Here is a 22,076-nt window from a genome sequence, read left to right as displayed (position 1 = left end):
ACATAATTATTTTTTTTCTCCTCAAAGAAAAAAAAGAAAAAAGGTGGGTGTAGACATATGGTAGATTAAGAAACGACAGATGCAAGATTGGGTTTTAATAACGTTCGTTAACAACTTTCTAGTTACAGTAAGTTTTAACTTTATGTTTTGTGAGATTCCATTTATGTTTCCCAGAAAGAGTCTTGAATCCTGCATCACTGATACACCTTGTCCAATGAAGAGGTACCCCGCATCTTTGCCCAGATCATACTAAGGCCAAACCAAGCCCAGACCTACAGTATGACAGACTGCCTTGGGCCCAAAGTTAATGTTTTGGACACTGATAGTTCCAGCTTCACCACAGCCAAGAAGAGGTGGGTGACAGACTGTCATGTAAAGAGCTAATGGGGGTCTGGCGGATGCACTCCTGTCTTTATGACAATTTAATTATATACAATTAAACCTAAAATAATTAACTGTTATGCTAACAACCGGAAAGTTTCTATTTGATAAATTGCGAAAACTTTTCTATGTCCCACACCTTTATAGAAAGTATTCTTGTGTGGAAGTCAGCTAGGCCACCAATCTTCTTTCCAGGAGTTCCTGGTCATTGTTATGCTTCTCCTTCAAATAAAATATACAAAATACACATTTTGGTGCCTTTGTTGTGCATACTATGAACCACTGTTTAATGCTTATGTAGCTTCACATGTCCATAAAATGTACACTAAATATTGGTAATTTACAACATACATTTACAACAAAGTTGTCAATATGGGATTGGGTGTGCCAATAAGTTTCAAGTTTCAAGGTTTATTTGTCAAACACACCGAACAACAGTGTCATCTTTCACAATGAAATGCTTATGACATGGCACCCGACAACTACGTAGTGAGAGTTTTGGAGAAGAATATATAACAAAAAAATTTGGCCAGACAAAAATTCTAATAATAAAGCAAAAACATACCTAACACTGCACATTAGCAGCAGTTTAATGGAGTACTGTAAACTAGCAGCAATCTGGGTCGTTTTATTGAACATTTAAATATGGCAAGTGTTGCAGTAATATACATTACAGTGTAAACTAGCAGCAATTGGTAGAGTTATTAAATGTTATAGATACATATGAGTGTAATAAGCTTATGAATGGTGGTAGCACAGCACACTACAACTATGTAGTGAGAATTTAAGGAGAAAAATCTATACACAGCTAAAATATAGCAATAAGATAAAGCAATATTATACATAACACTGTACATAGCAGCAGTTTAAAAAGAGTACTGTACACTAGCAGCTATATTGGGTAGGAATATTGAGTATTATAGATATGGCAAGTATGGCAGTAATATACACTGAGTGCACAATTATTAGGCAAGTGAGTAATCTGATTGTATCATTATTTCTATGCAAATTTTCCAACTCCAAACCATATAAACTTGAATGCTTATTGTATCGAATCATTTTCAGGTAAAATGTATTGGTGTAATGAGGGAGGGTGATGCAACAGTGAATAACACCTAATATCAAGGTGTGTATAATTATTAGGCACCTTCATGACCTCAGGTAAAATGGGTCAAAAAAGAGATTTAACTGACACTGAAAAGTCACACATTGTAAAATGCCTTTCAGATGGATGCAACACTCTTGAAATAGCTAAACAATTGAGGCGTGACCACCGGACAATCAAAGGTTTTGTTGCGAATAGTCAACTGGTGTGCAAAAAAAATAATGGAGAAGAAAATATGAAAATTAACTGCAAGAGACTTGAGAAGAATTAAACGTGAAGCTACCAGGAACACATTATCCTCCAGTGCCATCATATTCCAGAACTGCAACCTACCTGGAGTGTCCAGAATAACAAGATGTCAAGTATTCAGAGACATGGCCAAGGTCAAGATGGCTGAAACACAACCACCACTTAATAAGATATGAAATGTACTGTATAGATTGGGCAAAGAAATACCTGAAGACAGATTTTTCAAAGGTTTTATGGACAGATTAAATGAGAGTGACTCTTGATGGACCAGATGAATGGCCCCGTGGCTGGATCACTAATGGACACACTTAATGCTATCATTAAGGATGAGGTATTTGGAACTTTTCAGGTTGAAGATGGACTGAAACTCAACTCCCAAATCTATTGCCAGTTTCTGGAAGATAATTTCTTCAAACAGTGGTACAGGAAGAAGTCCTCAGTATTCAAGAAGGCCATGATCTTCATGCAGGACAAAGCTCCATCACATGCATCCAAGTACTCCACTGCTTGGCTAGCCAGCAAGGGCCACAAAGATTCCCAAATAATGCTTCAATGAAAGTTGATCTTGAACAGATCAGGAAACTGACAGACTCCATGGATGGAAGGCTCATGGCAGTTATTGAAAAGAAGGGTGGTTATATTTGTCACTGAATATTTTAGAAAGGACAAGAAATTTAATTAATTGGCATTTTGTGTTACTTATTTGTTACACTTACTTTAAAAATTGAGAATAAACACGAGTTGGGAGAAATTATTTTTGTAATTAGTTGCCTAATAATTCTGCACATCAATTATTGCCTAATAATTCTGCATTCTTATGTATTCCCCTGAGAAATTTCAGAACTAACTTTTGCTTTGTTTAACATTCAGGTTTGAGGTTCAATGTTATTTTGCATTGTGATTGTTCAACAATAAAATCAATCTTGAGAAATATGATTTGCCTTCTAATTGTGCACGCAGTGTACATAACATTTTTAACTAGCATCAGTTTTGAAAGAGTAGGAAGTGAGAAATATTAAAGCATTACAGTAGTCATTAAACAATAATCTTATCCAGAGCGCCGTAGCAACAATTAAAATGGACCAAACTAGGTTCACAATACACTGTAATTTTTTGTTGAACCTACTATATGTAATAATTAACCAGTGAATTCAAATTCTTTATCCTGTCAGTATTATGATAACTAGCTAACATGAACTACCAAGCCTAAAATAGGTACTGTAATTAGCAGCTACTGTATCATAATGGCTTATACACATGACTTTAGTTTCAGGCACAACAATGGGCCACAATGCTGTTCTTAGTTGCAATCCAGGTAATCTCTTTGTTTAAAAGGGAAAAACAACCACATCAGTAACCCAACCCAGCAACTTGAAATATATACCAAAGAAGTCAAATGAAGAGAGCAAGCTAGCTAGTATAATGTTTTGTCCAAATTATTGCAAACCTTCAAACCACCTGAACAACAGTAACTAGTTAAATGGGGAGGGACAGTGAATGGACACAGTGGGTGTGTTCAGGGCCATGGAGTTAATTTTATTAACAGAACTAGAAGGGTGAGGGGAGGAGGCGAGGGGTAAGTGGAGTGAGGGGGACACTATATTTTGTCACATTGTGGTAGTTGGAGATCATTAGAATGGTCGCTGGTGCTCTGGATGACCAGAGGGAATCACAGGCTTTTGGCATGTCAGAGAGAAACTGAGATAGTCTCTCTTTAATGAGCATGATATGTGTGTGTGCTTGCACAGGTGTGTGTGTGCGCGTGTGTGGGAGCTGGGTGAAAACACTGCTGTGCCCCAGTGAGCTAAGTAACCACCACCTACTGCTGCTCTGTAGTTTCCATGGATACAGTGCCCTCTCTCCCTCACCCTCCCCTCTTTCTCTCACCCCCCATGTCTTTCTCTCTCTCTGTGGGTATAGAATGAATGGGGTGGAGGAAAGGGAAGAAGTGACTCTGGCTGCTGCCTCTGCGTCATATTTATACCAGCAGAGAGCTAGCTGTCTCCCTTCCTCCTCCTCATCTCTGCCTGTTTGTTTGGCTCTCGCTCTCTTTTCTGCTGGCAGTTTTTTCGCCACTGTTGACCAGTAGATGTTAGAGTGAACAAGCTCCGGGGTTTGGAAAGCCAAGGACAGAGGAGGGGACAAGAAAAACTGTGGAAAAGGTAAGCGTGCATGCGTGTGAGCATGTGCATGGATTAGTGCGTTTGTGGGTGTCTACAATTTCATGATGTGTAATATTTACTTCCAGAGGGAAACATTTTCTTCACAAGAGGTTATGTGATGACCCTCATTCATATATATTTAGCAGTGTGTGGGTGTGTGGGTGTATGTTTGTGCAAGTACCTGACTCCTCTGTCATTGCTGTCAAGCTGTTGCTGCATCCCTTCTGACAGAGAAAGATACAGGGACACCATCTTTGTTTTCAGAAAAGCTGCTTCAGAGAGTGAGTCTCAGAGTGAAAGCGCAGCATGCGAGACACTGCCAAGCTGTGAAGTCATTGATGAAGTGTATATCTCTACACTCAAAGCCTCTCTGGAGCCAGACACACATACAAACACACAAACAAACACACAAACACACACATACCACATCTCCCTCCCCTTCTACCCCCCCCCCCACACACACCCCCCCACCCCCTCTGTCTCTCTCTGAAATGACTCATATCTCCCTTTGTTCTCAGTTCGCCATTTTAAAAGCAGAGTGTAACTGTCAGCTGAGATTATTCTGTTTGGGTCTGGACTGCGAGACAGAGACTGGCAGAAGAAGGAGTGAGGGGAGACAGCAGAACGATCTAAGAGAGAGATAGAGAGATGAGAGGACTAAGAGTGAAGGCCTTGGGGAGAATGTTGATAGTTCCCTGGCAATGTGAATTACACAGCAGGTAGAACATTCAGCTTTGATGTCTCTGTCAGCAACACTGCACTTGATAGCATGTAGGGAATGTTATGTCCCACTTGTGCTTTTTGTGTCAAATGGTTGTTGTGTTTCGTTAACATATTGATCCTGACTGATGGATGAGGAAGAGCTGAAGATTGTTAAGAGGACCCCCGCTCCTACTGCGTGTTTTTTACTGCAACGGTGTGGGTCCATGTGCACCTGCCTGACTGCCTGTCTGCATGTGTGTGTTTTTGTGGTTTCTCTGTCTATGTGTGTGTGTGTGTGTGTGTGTGTGTGTGGTGGACTGTAGAATCATTAGGTTCAAGAGCTGACACGCTTGATGTAGGGAGGTAAAGAGAGGAAGGGAGGGGGGCTAAGAAAGGCTCACATTCTGGATGGTGATGTGTGTGTGTTTTACGGGTATCCAGTGTTACGGGTCTCTCCTGGTGGGCTTTGCATTTTTAATCAGTGCAGTCCATACGGATTAACACTTCTGTTGCACACAAAATAGAGCAGGACAAGCCAGAGATTAAGAGAAAGAGACAGAGGTTTGAGATAATGCCAACTTTTTGATCAAAGGAGTGTCACAAAAGGATGCTGAAATCAATGAGCTGCACATTTAGGTCACCAGTTACATAGCACAGATAGATCAATGTGTGTGAATTGTATTCTCTGCTTGATTCCAAACCAAGTTTTACAACTTGACAATTGTCTGTTGAATGTACAATCCCATTTTGCTGTCACTGAGATGTCATTGTTCCACAATAAGCAATATCCATGGACCTGTGGTTTGTGTCATTCTCTCCACCTCCTCTCCATCATAGCTTTTTCCACCCACCCGTATCACAATTTGCATATTAATGAACCAAGCAGAGAGCTATTTCCTACTTCCTGATTCTGAGAAAAGGGAGATCGAGAGAGAAAAGAGCTCATATTTCCTTTTTGTTTTCTTCAGTATTTCTGCTCTGTTCTTCTACCACTTTTTTCGTACACTATCGCTCTGTCTTTGCGTGTGTCCAGTGTGTCCATGTGTACAGAGGGAGGACTGAAGGCAGCTGTTTCCAGCAGAGCAGAGATCTACAACATGTGAAAAGATGTCTGTTGGAGGCTGTGCTTGCCCCGGTGAGTTCCCTCATCTCTGTCTCCTCTCTTTCTGCTTTTTCTCACTTCATTAATCTATATATATATATATCTCTGACTCTCTCTCGGCTCTCAATAGAACATTTTGCTGCACTAATGACATCCATAGGTTTGATGCAGTGTTAATGAAGTCCAGCAACTTGTCTAATGTGTGTTCCTCATTTAATATCAGGGTACTTCATGACTCGGAAAGCCTGCACAACAGCTACTTACGTAAACTAGCAATTGCTAGCTCACATCTTTCACACACACACACACACACACACACACACACACAAACACACACATACACAAATACATACACACACAATTGAGTCTGGCCCCATGTTAACTGAATTAAAATGTATACAGAATTTCAGAGCAGAATGTTCTTGCTGGGCAAGTTTGGGCAAGTCGAGTGGTCCTTCAAAACAACACTGTTCCTTATGGAGGTGTGTGCTCTCTTCTCTGGCAACTCAACCTGTGAGCTAGTGCTCATACACACACAAAAACACTTGTTTCTAATCAGTCAGGTTAAAGTCAGTTTTAGAAGTTCAGTCATCATGGACTCTTCCACCAGTAGCTGACTCACAGATTTATTTTTGGGGAAAGGAGGATAGATTGAGCAAATGGGTGGAGAGATAAGGATGGTGAACGTATTCATTCACTAACACACTCTGACACTCACAACACACACACACACAGATATTTAGACACACAGATATCTATCAGTAGTCTGTGTTTCAAGGCTCCTCCCCCGAATGTGTGCATGCATGCCTTGTCTCTTTCTATCTGACTGACTGAATGAGTGTGAGCTGTGCTGTAGAACACTGATGTGACTACGACTTAGCAGTCTGTGAGCACCCATTACGATAGCTGTAGTCACAGACTCAGTCTTTTTTGAGACCAAATAGTAAAAATAGAATGCCTGTGTGCTAAATTATCCTCCCCTTGCAGGCCTTTCTCTCTCCCTCTCTCACACACGTGCTTGAACACACACATGCAAGCTGCTCTTTCCCTCTTCTGTTTTTCAATTGATCTCTCTCTCTCACTCCCTGCTGTCTCTCTCTCTGTCTCTGTCGTCAGCGATATTAGCAGCTCATGCAGAAAGTCACGTGGTATATTGATTGGAGGGAAATAGAACTAAGGCTGTGTTTAGACCGACAGACGGCCCGATTCCATATCTGTTTTCCCCACTATTTGGTTGTTTACCAATTACATCACATCTGTACACATTATGTTTGTCAGTGCCAATCTGATTCGTCCAAAGACCACAAATTAAAAAAGAATAAAATTGGACTGCCTGTCTACACGTAGCCTAAAAGATGGCAGACTGGGTGAGGTGAAGTACTGATTCACTTTTTTCCCTAATAAATCGGCACTGCCGCAGTTGAGTGATAGCACTTTCTTTTTCCAACCCTCTCTCAGTCCCTTCCAAACAAAAATAATGCAGTAAGTGAAGGGATGAAGAGAGGAGAGAGAGACAGTTAGTGAAGAGAGGGGGATACAAATGTTATTTTTTTATGTTACATGAGCCGCAGGCACAGGATATAGGGCATATGAAAATGGCATGGGGTGCAATCCAAGCAAAAAATTGTTCCATTAGACACAATCAATTTTGGGTTAAAAGAAAAAGCGAATGAATATGAGGAATATGTGAGTAGAAAAGCGTAAAAAGACATTGGCATCAAGCTAATACAGAATAGCTTCATGTAATAATTAATCAATGAGGTGGTTTTGACCACTCCTCACAGTGGTGAGCAAAAAGAGAACAAGCAATATTGGCTGTAATATTGGCTAAAACTTATAATTGGGGTTAGATCTAAGGTTTCTTTTAGGTTTATGCATTATCATTTGGGGTTAGACATTAGGGCTAGGTTAAGCTTAAGCGTACATGTTAGGGAACATGTTTGGTTTTCAGGTCTCCACAAGGATAGAAAGAGTAGTGTGCATGTGTGTGTGTGTGTGTGTGAGAGAGAGTGAGAGTGAGTGTGTTCCATCTCCTTCCATCCATCCCTGTTCCAACCCTTGTAATCTTACTTCACTGCCTGAACATTAACTCTTAATATACGGTATTCCCCCTGGTGATGGTTACCAGGTAAATCTATCACTGAGCCTTTCTCAACAACCCCTGCCATCCCACAGATCTTTTAGAATAAATTGTTTAGTACTTGTTTAGGCTAGTTACGTTACAAGTGGCCTAACATTTGCATCTCATTTGGTCATTATTGCTGGTATATCCTATTTATGAAACCAGCTGCTCCTTGTTGAAGATTTCTCTTCTTTCTACTTTCAGATCTGAAATGTTTTTAATTCAATAATATCTGGTCGTGTGGGTTTATTTTAGTGAGTCTCCAACTTTTTGGACATCTCATGGATGTATAGTGAAGCAGAGGGTCATTCGTTTGGACCCTGTATGGGCAGGCTGGCAGCCAATGGGGGAAGCTATTCTGTTAGCAGTAGCACATTGATGACAGTTTCATGAGGTAGCCATACATAAAAAGTTTTACTGTAGTTGTAATATTGTGAATGTATTTTATATTTATTTTAATTAATACCTTGAATTTGACAGCTACCCCCCTCAATAAACTCTTCAGTGCACATAAAACACAACACACACCAACTGGACTGTTTCCAGAGACCTAAAAACTTGTAGATCTAAGAGAATTTGTTTGCATGTGCATGTGTGATGGTGTAAGAGAAACATATGGCCTTTCTTTTTCAAGACTTTTTGTATAGTTTACCTTTTGTCAGTTTCAAAGATTTCTGAGCAAATACCAGCCTCTCTAAATCAATTTCTACCAGATTGCAGTCCTTTCAGAAAATGTATTTAATTTAATAAATTAACATTTATCACACAAATGTAAAATGTAGATTTACTTTTTGATGTTTAAGTAAGTTAAGAATACATTAACTGTACTGTTCTTTTTTAATAGGCTACTATGGTTATTTTGGCAGTATAGGCAATGTAACAGCTGTGGTTCTTTATTTTGCAATTTATGTTCTTGATGATAAAACCTGTTACTAACATTTTGATCAAGTTTCAAGTTTATTTGACAAATGTACCAAATCACACAGCATCATCCTGCACAATGAAATTCTTGCAAAATATATATATAGCATAATATATATATAGCATAAATGTAAATAAAGTGATAATATACATAACATTATATAACTAGCAGCAATTTAAAAAGAGTACTGAAAAACTAGCAGCAAAGGGGTAGTGTCACAATAGATGACTGGACTCAGGGAATAAGATGCAAGTGCACAAAGTTAATTCAAACAAAAGGTAAGAATAACTGAAAGGTACCAAGACTGGAAAACTGAAACAAAACAAAGGTGAGTACAAGACTGGAAATTGGGTAACAATCTAGATGAGCATACATCTTCCACACACAAACAATATTAACATCTGACAATGAGTGCTAGGTGACTGAGGCTATAAGTAGAGTGGATGATAACATCATTGGGAGCAGGTGCAGTCAATAAATAGGTGACAGTAAACATGGCAACATAGAAATAGGGTGACTAGAAGGTATGGGATGGTGAGGAATGGGAAACCGTGCTAGTGGCTGTGTGGACATCACAGGTAGTAGTATTAAATGTTATAGATATGGCAAGTATGGCAATAATATACAAGTATGGCAAGAATATCTATAATATACATAAAGTAAACTAGCAGCAATATAGAAGGAGTATGATTGGAAAAATGCACAATATGGGTAAAAGTATTGAATATATTATTGAATATTATACAGTGGGGAGTATTTAATACACTGCCGATTTTGCAGGTTTTCCTACTTACAAAGCATGTAGAGGTCTGTAGTTTTTATCATAGATAAACTTCAACTGTGAGAGACGGAATCTAAAAAACTAAAATCCAGAAAATCCCATTGTATGATTTTTAAATAATTAATTTGCATTTTATTGCATGACATAACTATTTGATCACCTACCAACCAGTAAGAATTCCTGCTCTCACAGACCTGTTAGTTTTTCTTTAAGAAGCCCTCCTGTTCTCCACTCATTACCTGTATTAACTGCACCTGTTTGAACTCGTTACCTGTATAAAAGACACCTGTCCACACAGTCAGTCAAACAGACTCCAACCTCTCCACAATGGCCAAGACCAGAGAGCTGTGTAAGGACATCAGGGATAAAATTGTAAACCTGCACAAGGCTGGAATGGGCTATAGGACAATAGACAAGCAGCTTGGTGATAAGGCAACAACTGTAGGCGCAATTATTAGAAAATGGAAGAAGTTCATCTCCCTTGGTCTGGGGCTCCATGCAAGAACTCACCTTGTGGGGCATCAATGATCATGAGGAAGGTGAGGGATCAGCCCAGAACTACACGGCAGGACCTGGTCAATGACCTAAAGAGAGCTGGGACCAGAGTCTCAAAGAAAACCATTAGTAACACACTAGGCCATCATGGATTAAAATCCTCCAGCGCATGCAAGGTCCCCCTGCTCAAGCCAGCGCATGTCCAGACCCGTCTGAAGTTTGCCAATTACCATCTGGATAATCCAGAGGAGGAATGGAAGAAGGTCATGTGGTCTGATGAGACAAAAATGTAGCTTTTTGGTCTAAACTCCACTCGCCGTGTTTGGAGGAAGAAGAAGGATGAGTACAACCCCAAGAACACCATCCCAACCGTGAAGCAGGGAGGTGGAAACATCATTCTTTGGGGATGCTTTTCTGCATAGGGGACAGGACGACTGCACCATATTGAGGGGAGGATGGATGGGGCCATGTATCGCAAGATCTTGGCCAACAACCTCCTTCCCTCAGTAAGAGCGTTGAAGATGGGTCATGGCTGGGTCTTCCGTCATGACAACGACCCGAAATACACAGCCACGGCAACTAAGGAGTGGCTCCGTAAGAAGCATCTCAAGGTCCTGAACCCAATAGAAAATCTTTGGAGGGAGCTGAAAGTCCATATTGCCCAGCGACAGCCCCGAAACCTGAATGATCTGGAGAAGGTCTGTATGGAGGAGTGGGCCAAAATCCTTGCTGCAGTGTGTACAAACCTGGTCAAGAACAATTTTGTAGGTTTTCCCACTTACAAAGCATGTAGAAGTCTAATTTTTATCATAGGTACTCTTCAAATTACAGACCTCTACATGCTTTGTAAGTAGGAAAACCTGCAAAACCGGCAGTGTATCAAATACTCCCCACTGTAGATACATATGAGGAAATATTCTATTGTACATTGAAATAGCCTGAAAAGACAGCATTTGGAATGTTCATGTGTGAATATTATGATCATGAATCAGTATTGTTGGTTGATGAGTCTTATGGCCTGAGGGAAAAAACTGTTTGTGAGTCTGGAGGTGCGTGCCCCAATGCTCCGGTGGCGTCTACCAGATGGCAGCAGTGTGAACAGAACAAAGCCTGGGTGGCTGGAGGGACTTGCGTTCCGCAGTGGAGCAGCTGCCGAACCAGGCAGTAATGCAGCCTGAGAGGATGCTTTCAATGATGCACCTGTAGAAGTTGGTGAGAGTTTTTACAGACATGCCAAACTTATTGAGTCTCCTCAGGAAGTAAAGGTATTTTTGGCCAATTTTCACTGCCGAGTTTGCTTGCCTGGACCAAGTGAGGTCATCTTTGATGAACACACAGAGGAACTTGAATTTGAAGACTGTCCACTTTAGCTCCATTGATATGTATGGGGGCATGAACCCCATGCTGCTTCCTGAAGTCCACAATCATCTCTTTATTCCTGCAGATGTTGAGAGAAAGGTTGTTCTCCTGGCACCATGTAGCCAGGCTCTTCACCTCCTCTCTATAAGCGGCCTCATCATTGTTGATGAGTCCCCAGATGGTTGTGTCGTTTGCGAATTTATGGGTGGTTTTGGAGCTGTGCGTGGCCAATCTGTCATGCGTGAATAGGGAGTACAGGAGGGGACGGAGTACACAGCCCTGCGTGTCTCCGTTGCACAGGGTCAGTGCAGAGGAGGTGAGGTTGCCCATTCACCTGGGGCCTGCCCGTAAGGAATTCCAGGATCCAACTGCAAAGGGAGGAGTTAAGTCCCAGGGTCCTGAGCTTAGGAACAAATTTAGCAGGCACAATGGAATTGAATGCAAAGATGTAGTCCATGAACAGCATCCTCACGTATATGTTGCCTTTTTCCAGGTTGGAAAGGGTGGTGTGTCATCAGGGCAATGGCATCTGTAGATCTATTGGGGCGGTATGCAAATTGAAAGGTGTCCAAGGTGTCTGGAACGGTGGAGCAGCTGTGAGTTCAGACCAGCTGCTCGAAGCATTTCATGATGATGTAGGTCAGTGCTACAGGGCGGTAGTGGTTTAGGCAGGTGATGGAAGGTCTCTTCAGTTTACGGATGATGTGGTCTATTTGAAGCAGGAAGAGTTTGAATATTGAGGTGAAAACCTCCACTAGCTGGTCGGCACACACCCTGAGGACACGGCCTGGAAAGCCATCTGGCCCTTCTCATGTCGGCCATGGTTAGGGAGTGACAGAGTGCAGTTGTCCTGGTCCTCACCAAGCCTCACCGATGGAATTGTGTTTTTACTGGGGTTGTGTAATTGTATTACTGGTTGTGTTTAGGGGGAGATTAGGGGGAGTTTTTTATTGGGGGCGTGTAATGGTATTTGTGGTTATATATTGCACTTTTCGGGGAAGTATTTTTATTAGGGATGTGAAATTGTATTAGTGGTTGTGTTTTGCACTTCTGGGCCAACGTAGGTATTGTCTAGTATTAGGCCAATTTCCAAAAATGTTCAGTCCAGCAGCTTAAATGACATTAAATGACAGTTTGAAATGTTAGAACAAGGGGAAAATAGTAGATTCAAAAATGTTTTGATTAACAAATTAGGGTATACCCACATCTCCAGGCCCCACACCACAATCTTTTCATGTGCATATTGGGCTGATCCACTTTCAGATGTCTTTTGATGACATGAAAGCGCATCATGAAAAAAAAACACTGAGAAAAAAAACCTCTGTTTCCAAAATTATTTTTGAGTATTGTCAAAGAATTTCATCTAGTCTTGTTTTTGGCAAACAAAATGAAACATATTTTCCATTTAGTTTTTTCTGTTTAGTCAGCTATCGTCTCGTCAACTGCCACTGAAAAATAGGTATTTTATTCATGTGCACCGTCATCTGTCAAAACGTAATGATTAGCAATTTTGAAAGCACGCAAGATACACAAAGGCCATTTTTGCCAGATTTAAGGAAACCATTTAGTCCCCTTTTTGATTGAAAGGGGGAGGAAGATCTGTTATGTAACCTACTTCACGGGCTTCCTTTCCCAGGCAGTCGAAACAAGCTGAGTTTTCTCTGCCTCAAAGTTTTTTTTGTTTTTTTTTTATATAGTTCTAGATAGTTTTTTGCTATGCACCTTGCGGTGGCTTCCCAGCTGCCAGTGATTAGAACGGATGCACAGTTGAAAAATGCTAGGTGGAAAGGCAAGAAGAATATGGGATACGAACCTCAGATTCTAATTCCCCAACACAAAGCACATGTCTAACCGCTGCACCATAAAGTATTGTGGGACATTATGGAAAATACGTCTTCATAAACATTAAAGGGACAGTTCATCCAAAAATCTTATTTTGGTGATAGTCCCCTTTACCCCGAGATTATCCTTCAGGCACATAGAGTCATTTTTTAAAACAATCCATTAATCAGCTCTATCTCAGTAATTAGCATTATTAGCGTCATACAAATTAATGAATGGAAACCATACATACCCCTATTGCAAAGCTGCATTGCAAGCTGAAAACTACTTTAAAACACTCCAACCTAATCAAGTGGTGTTTTTTACCTCAAAGAACATGAAAAAATAGTTTTTCTCAAAATAAAGTATTAATATCCGCAATATAGTTATTCATTTCGAATAAACGGGTTCTTCAAGTGTTTACTGGTCAGTTTTCTTCGCATTCGTTCAGGAAGAGTAAGCGTATACACAGTTAAGGAAAGTTAGTATTCACTAGCTAGAAAGCAATGTATCTATTTTGTATTTGATATTCACCCTGGACAGTCAAACTTTATTTGCTTGAGAGAGAAAGGAAAATACATACAGCTCTGGAAATAATTAAGAGACCACTCCTAATTTTTCTTAAATAAGCATCTCTACATTTACGGCAGCCATTCCATTCAAGTGTCTGTTAAAATCCAACACTGGCACACCTAATTTTACTTAATGAGGTACTTATTAGGTAATTACCAGAACCAAATATAATTTAACAAGGAAAAGTATAAAAACCACTGTTGTGGTCATCACTATCCTCTTGCAATAGGACCAACTTGATGGCAAAAACAGTGCAAACAGTACTTTGAAAAAAATAAACTATTCTGCATGACAAAAAATAATTGAAAAGAAAAGCTTTGAGTGAGGGGAAAAAAGGGTTCAATTCTGGCTTTACTGGCAGAGGGATACAGTGAGTGTCAGGTTGCTTCCATCCTGAAAATTTCAAAGACTGCAGTTCATAAGAACAAGGTCAAGAAACAGACATTGGGGACAACAAATCTGCAGTGGTCCAATTTTATCCGGAGTTGTAGATCTTTTTAAGTTCTTATGGAACATATACTATCGCTGCAATATGCAACCAAGAAACCTTCAGAATCAGCTGTTCATAAAGGAAATTCTTTATGAACAGCTGATTTGACTTTGTACATGATTAGGAATATGATTGGTGAAATCTGAACACAGTTACAAACCCCATTATGAAAGATATGCATGCTAATTAGTGATGGGCTGCTCGACACTCAGGCTTATTGAATGGAACCTGTGTAGTAACGTCACAAATAATTTACTGACTCAGGTTTTGATAACCAAGTGCAATACCAACACATTTAAATGAGTAGCTTCACTCTGTTGGAAATTAGCGTAGTTGGTAGTAACCATAGACATGTTCAATAGTAACCATAGAAATGTTCAACAGTAACTATTTCACTATTTTGGTTTTTACGGAACACCTTATTACCAATTTCAATAGGCTACACTGCCATTAGGGCAGCGGTGACTCAGTGGGTAGTGTCACAGACTATCCTGTGGAACTATACGAGTTCAATTCCTGGTTATTTAATCCCATAATGAAACTTTACTTATTATTGTTTTTAAATTATTAATTTCATTTAGAGCATCCTATGGCTCTGACTTTATCATCCAAATCATTATAATGGATGCATTGTTAAAAAAAAGCATGTTGAAAAGTAGTAGTGGGCTGTTCTGGTTCTTTTGACACTCGCTGCATCAGAACAATGTCTCCAGTAGTGGTGGGCTGCTATGCACTCTTCAGAGCTTTTCGACACACTACCGACACTCACTAAATCCGAACGATGTTCCGAAACATTTCTGTTCACCTTACGACAGGTGTCGAAACACTGTCACGTGATATTTAACCCTTGTGCCCTCCTCAAATTTACTACCCTCTGAACACCTTTGTGGACAAAAATTTACACATACAATAAACTGATATAAAATATTAATACATTCATATTTTTTCAGCTTTTTTTTCATAAATCTCTTAAAAAACTTTAAACCTGCTCAAAACAACCAAACATTCAATTTTTTCAGGATTTTAACCCTTTAAATGCCATTTGGATTGTTTCAATTAACTCATTATTTATTACAAAAAATCATTAAAAATTTTATATTTTCCGTATAATAAATAGTAGGGGCATGGGGCTTTGCTGGTGATTAGAGTCTTGGATATGTCAAAGATTAGCAACAAAATTGATTTTTGCATTAATATATTTTATGTAGTCCCTCTGGACACCTTCATGGACAAAAATGTCCCATTGACTTCCATTAATAAAAAACTTTTTTATCTCACTGCCATTAAAATATAAAACCATGCATTCGGTAATGTAAGCATTTCATTTTGAAGAAAAGTTGTGATATTTGAAATTCTGACTGTATTCCACCACACACACACACCCACACACCCACACACCAGACATTGGATTTCAAAAATGTAACTAAAAGGAATTCTGCCAAAAATCATGCCCCTAGCAGCAACGAAATGGACAAAAATTGACAAAAATGCCCAAAGGGGGCATAAGGGTTAACGAAACCACCAAGTGTCGATTGAGGGTCCGAGACCTAACTGCCTCAGGCTTTGAACTTAATGGCAATACCAACAACTTTGAATGAATTGTGTTAATTTGTTGCAAGAGAAAAATGTGTGAGATGAATGAGAGATTGTGAGAGTTAGGTGTGTGACAATTGTTCGAAATTAGTCTAGTTAGTAGAAAGTTGTTTTAAAGTGCTTGTTGCAAAGCAAAGGTTTCCACAATTTTGTTTGTGGAAACACCAAGCTTTATTTAGCAGTTGAAGTAGAAACATTTCCTATCAGACTGTTTCACTAGTTGTGTAGTAAGTAGTAGTGCTGTCTACTGAGCAAAGCCACCCTGGTTTGTATATCGTTGATCTTCATTTTTTTTTTTTAAATGTTTATTGTTGTTCAAATAATGTCTCATTTAAGCTACTGCAAAAGTAATAGGAATAGGAATGAAACTATTCTCACCCACACACCTTTATCATCCAAAACATTATGATGGAGGAATGGTTAAATGAAAAGCAAGATGGAAAGGCAAGATAAAAGCAGGATACGAAACCCATATTTTACTTTCACTTTTCAAATAGCACACGCACCAAACTGATGAGCCATGAAATACGTTCTGTTAATATGGGAAAATGTGTCTCTAGGCAGATGTCATTGTCAAGTAAATGTTTCGAGCTTTCGTAAAGCCTTGATACAATTGTTTCGGAAAGTGTTGTTCTGTCCATCACTAATGTTAATGCAACCAAGGCTTTTACTTTTTTTGTTGAAATTGTTCATATAAATGTTTACTTAAATACTGCTGTTTACAAGAGCTTAGTTAAAGAGAGGTCTAACATGATTTGTTTTGATTTTAGCCTTTACATAAACAAAAGCTGTAAGGGTGTGTGGACCTCCGCTATATAGGCACACTGTTAGTACCTACAGTGTTTAACTTAAGGTTTAGACTGGTGAATTTACATAGCCGATTGGATAGAGCAGTGGTTCCCAACCAGGGGTACTAGGACCCCTGGGGGTACTTGGCCTCTCCACAGGGGGTACTTGAAAACACTCATGACACCATAGACTTACTAGTGAAATTAACATGAGGGGGTACTACAGGGGTACTGAAAGCAGTGCAAAGGCATTTTGGGGGTACAGTAACTGAAAAAGGTTGGGAGACACTGGGATAGAGCAAGGCTGCCCAATCCTGTCCTGGGAAATCGACTGTGCTGTAGGTTCTCTCTAACACCATTTGTGACTAACATGTTTTTGCTTTTCATCCAGCTAATTATTAGAATTAGGAGTGCAAAATTGGAGTTGAAATTAAAACTAAAGGACAGTGGATATACAGTAGAACCTGGGTTGTGTTCACTAATCAATTCATTTCCTGTCAAATAAAACTAAATTATGTAAAGGACTCTTGATATGACCCAGATGGTTTGATGGAGCAATGTTGAGCAGAGCACTGTGATGTGATATTCTGAGGCATCACAAGAGGGCGCCAAACCACCTGCTTTCTGCATGACACAATATCTGAAACGTGTATTATGCCTCCTAAAGACATTGTTTAAACGACACCTAATGCCAAAGTGGAAGGATTTCTGGCTTTTGCAGAATGCGGTGACATATCAGTCCCACTTTTTTCCAAGAATTCTATCACACCAACACACACAGGCTTTCTCTGTGTGTTGTACTGAAAGTGATCACGGCAGCCCCAGCCCAGACCCATAGAAAGGCTGTGTGGTGTGTGTGAGAGAAACGGAAAGGGTTTACATCATTTTTTTCAGTAGACAGGGATGCTATTTAATGGATCTCTATCTCAAAGGCAACAGTGAGGTGTGACTGGTCACATACCTATCACATAAGACAAACATCAGGCCTGGAAGTAGACCGACAGTAGGATTCCCATAGGCTATCAACAAGTGTTTCTGGAAAATAATTATTGATTGTCTTGGGCCATAGAGATATTAAAGCTATTTCCCTGTGCATCATAGACATTCAATTTCTGGCAAGTTTGCAAAATGTCCATGTGGTAGCAATTGGTTTTAAATGTTTCAACCTCTGTGTTGAGAAAATCTGTAATTTTTTTCAAAGAGCACCAAACACCACATTAATGATAAACCTTAGTTCTACTAACGCACCAAATGGAAGCTGTTTAGTTTTGAACTTTTGGGTATGACAGTACCAACAACATTATTTTGTAAAGTTGATCAGGATTCAATCTCGTGTAGTGTTGCTTAGATTTCAGCAACGCTATGCGCTTAACCACTGCTGAAGTTAGTATAATTGAAAATGTTGGTACTTTAATTGCTTAATAAGGCATCTGGTAGATGATGGTGTTTAAAATCATCGACACATGCACTCAGGGATCAGAGAACTCTGGAACACTGTATTTTGCAACAACCACTTTAAAAAGAGTTACTACTAACAAGACTAACAAAACAAAAATTTCACTAACTCTCACAAACTTTCAGGTACCACGCAAATTTCTCTCTTGCAAAAAAGTTGTTGCTATTGCCACCTTGTTTTCAAATCATGAGCCAGTCAGGCATTTGACACTCACGGGTAACATTTGTTCCATATCACATGAGAAAGTGTTTCGACACCTGGGGTCACATGACCAGAAGTTTTTCGGAACACATCTCGGAATTGGTTCCGATCGGTTCAGATGGAGTAAGTGTCAAAAAGATCTAGGTCTGTATTCAAAAAACATATTAATGCTAAAAGTAGCCACCATCTTGCTGATTTAGGAGAAACTCTAAAAACAATGTGCATGTCAATTCAAAATGTAGGACTTCAAAATGTTTGGCCTAAGAGTATTTCAAAAAGCATTTTAGCACTAAAACCCGGTCCTAAAGACTAAATCACAAACAATCCTAAAAGGGCCGTTGCTGGCAATCCATCTCGTAATCAGGTCAACATTTTAGAAACATTTAATAATACTGAGCTTTTAAAAAGGTATCACCTTAATTGCAAGGACATAGTGATCACACAGGCAGAAATCACAGGGGGGACACGACCCTCTATCCAGGGGAAACCTATGATCTGTCCGCCCCAATATATTACTGTAAGCATAACTATGTAATTTTAATAGTATTAATATGACGCAATGAAAGCACCTGTGCTGATTATCGACACGTAATAGCACGTTTTTAAGTTCCAAAAGATTGCAACCCCCTGCCCTTTGCCTCACAATGGTTTGCTCCACTGGGCCCCCCAGCCCTCAGCAGTGGCACATTGTGCAGGGGTGTGGGAGTCTGACAGAGTACGTCGTTGGTGGCTGACTTACAGTAATTAATTCACACAAAGGATATGTTAGAATTTTTTTACTTCTACCACTCAGTACAATAGAATACATTTATAACCTTCACCAGCCTTCATTTTCGCTGCTTTGAATTACAGGTCACACTCTATATTAGCTAGCGGTTAGCTGACGTTTGCTAGCAGCTGTTTGAATTCGAGTCAATAAGAGCTTGCAATGCAATGTATGTATTGTTCCTTAGCTGGCAAGGTGACAGTATTTGTGTCTACCCTCTGATAGGCACTCAATGCATGTAGGTATTTTGAGGTTAATACAGTAAGTTTGTTTTATGTTGGTAGGGCTCACACTCAATAGCTGAATTTGCAGAGCTATAGTAGTCAGGGGTGTAAAAAGTACAAAGTAGAAGTACTCGGCTGTGTTCACCAATTTTGGAAAGTTCCTAAAGAAGGGTTAAATGACCATGTAAGAGTTCATAACTCATCAGTGTCCTTAATTGATAATGTACACCCTTCATTTTTATTTAATTGATCGCTAGTTAGTTTTGAACTCCCTTTACCTGGTTATTTAGATCTTAATTAGATACTTCCTAAAAGTGGTGAACACAGCAGAACCCAGTTAAGTACTTTTACTTTGTACTTTTTACACCTCTGATAGTAGTGAGCAAACCGATGGTGCAAACAAAAACAGTATTACAGCAGTACTTTTGGTGTCCCCCTCAATAATTGCTCTTGAGAAAATATAATGTAATTGTCTCATCCAAAGTTGATATCAGACACGTTGCAGTCCCTGTCCAAAGTCCTCCTGGTTGTGTTGCAGATTTTGACAATACCTGTCGATTTCAGCTGCCACTGTGCTGACACCTCCCCCCTCCCCCGTGTTGTCCCTGTCCTTGTCCAACTGGTCATGCTTCCGACCTGGACTAAATTTAAATAGACTCTGGACTCATGCATTTATTCATTATTACAATTTGTAATTTTGAAATGTTCACCTAGCACAGCCAGAAGAGGACTGGCTGAGCCTGGGTTCTTTCTAGGTTTCTTCAAAAATGTCGGCCTTCTTAGGGAGTTTTTCTTAGCCACTGAAAAACAACACTACTGTGGTTTGCTCCTTGCAGTTTAAGGTCGGGTGTTTTGTAAAAGCACTTTGCGACAACTGCTGATGTAAAAAGGCCTTTATAAATACATTTGATTGATTGAATGATCCATGTTTGTATAAATGTAGCAAAAAATCTGGTTTGTAGGAGATTTTTGTAATTCTTTGAGATGTTAATAACCGACAGGTAGAGGAATATATAAAATACTCATGATGTTTGTCTATCTTGCTGGGAAAGTGTGTTAAACAGCAGCTGTCTGGAAAATATTGCAAAAAATGGGTTACTGCAGTTGTAATATCTCAAGTTTGGTAAGAGAGATTTTCATAATCTCTTCTGATTCTTGTAGGTAAAAAGAGGTAAACTTAAGTTCCTCCACGTTGGTGGGTCTGATTCAGAAAATAGATGTATACAGTTGTGCACATAAGTTTGCATACCCTGGCAGAAATTGTGACATTTTGGCATTGATTTTGAAAATATGACTGATCATGCAAAAAAATAAAAATAAATTAAGGATAGCGATATGAAGCCATTTATTAACACATAGTTATTTGGCTCCCTTTTAAATCATGATGATAACAGAAATCACCCAAATGGCCCTGATTGGAAGTTTACATACCCTTGAATGTTTGGCCTTGTTACAGACACATAAGGTGACCCACATAGGTGAAAATGGCAATAAAAAGGTGAATTTCCCACACCTGTGGCTTTTTAAATTTTAATTAGTGTCTATGAATATGTAGTCAATGAGTTTATTAGCTCTCACGTGGATGCACTGAGCAGGCTAGATACTGAGCCATGGGGAGCAGAAAATAAATGTCAAAAGACCTGCGTAACAAGGTAATGGAATTGTATAAAGATGGAAAAGTATATAAAAAGATATCCAAAGCCTTACAAATGCCAGTCAGTGCTGTTCAATCACTTATTAAGAAGAGGAACTTTTGGGGATCTCAAGCCAAGGTCAGGTTGACCAAGAAAGATTCAGCCAAAACTGCCAGAATAATTGTTCAGGATACAAAGAAAAACACACAGGTAACCTCAGGAGAAATACAGGCTGCTCTGGAAAAAGACGGTGTGGTTGTTTCAAGGAGCACAATACGATGATACTTGAACAAAAAGGAACTGCATGATCGAGTTGCCAGGAAGGAGCATTTACTGCGCCAATGCCACAAAAAAGCGTGGTTACAATATGTCTGACAACAACTTGACACACCTCACAGCTTCTGGCCCACTGTAATTTAGAGTGACAAGACCAAAATAGAGCTTTATGGTCTCAACCATATGCGCTAAGTTTGGAGAGGGGTCAACAAGGCATATACAGTGGGGCAAAATAGTATTTAGTCAGCCACTAATTGTGCAAGTTCTCCCACTTAAAAAGATGAGAGGCCTGTCATTTTCATCATAGGTACACCTCAACTATGAGAGACAAAATGAGAAAAAAAATATCCAGAAAAATCCAAATTTTTAATGAATTTATTGGTAAATTATGGTGGAAAATAAGTATTTGGTCAATAACAAAAGTTAATCTCAGTACTTTGTTATATACCCTTTGTTGGCAATGACAGAGGTCAAATGTTTTCTGTAAGTCTTCACAAGGTTTTCACACACTGTTGGTGGTATTTTGGCCCATTCCTCCATGCAGATCTCCTCTAGAGCAGTGATGTTTTGGGGCTGTCGCTGGGCAACATGGACTTTCAACTCCCTCCAAAGATTTTCTATGGGATTGAGATCTGGTGACTGGCTACGCCACTCCAGGACCTTGAAATGCTTCTTACGAAGCCACTCCTTCGTTGCCTGGGCAGTGTGTTTGGGATCATTGTCAAGCTGAAAGACCCAGCCACGTTTCATCTTCAATGCCCTTGCTGATGGACAGAGGTTTTCACTCAAAATCTTACAATACAAGATCAGTTGTCCTGGTCCCTTTGCAGAAAAACAGCCCCAAAGCATGATGTTTCCACCCCCATGCTTCACA

At 39.7% G+C, this 22,076-nt stretch overlaps 1 protein-coding gene across 3 annotated transcripts in view; it reads left to right on the top strand.

Moving 5' to 3' along the window:
* Positions 1-3,636: 3,636 nt before the first annotated feature.
* The window catches only part of ldb1a (LIM domain binding 1a), an 81,931-nt gene continuing 63,491 nt past the window's right edge, over positions 3,637-22,076 (top strand). The window contains exons 1-2 of one of the 3 annotated variants that reach the window (XM_013134288.4): positions 3,637-3,897; positions 5,633-5,734. In XM_013134288.4, the coding sequence (XP_012989742.1) occupies positions 5,707-5,734 (28 nt within the window). In that variant the 5' untranslated portion in view covers positions 3,637-3,897; positions 5,633-5,706. Of the gene's footprint in view, positions 3,898-4,456; positions 4,617-5,272; positions 5,735-22,076 lie in introns of those variants that run through there. The other 2 variants (XM_013134289.4, XM_013134298.4) reach the window with 2 other exon arrangements.

Source organism: Esox lucius, chromosome 6 (assembly GCF_011004845.1).
Source record: "Esox lucius isolate fEsoLuc1 chromosome 6, fEsoLuc1.pri, whole genome shotgun sequence".
In the NCBI taxonomy this organism is placed as follows: Eukaryota; Metazoa; Chordata; class Actinopteri; order Esociformes; family Esocidae; genus Esox; species Esox lucius.
This window is presented reverse-complemented; position numbering and strand designations above follow the sequence as displayed.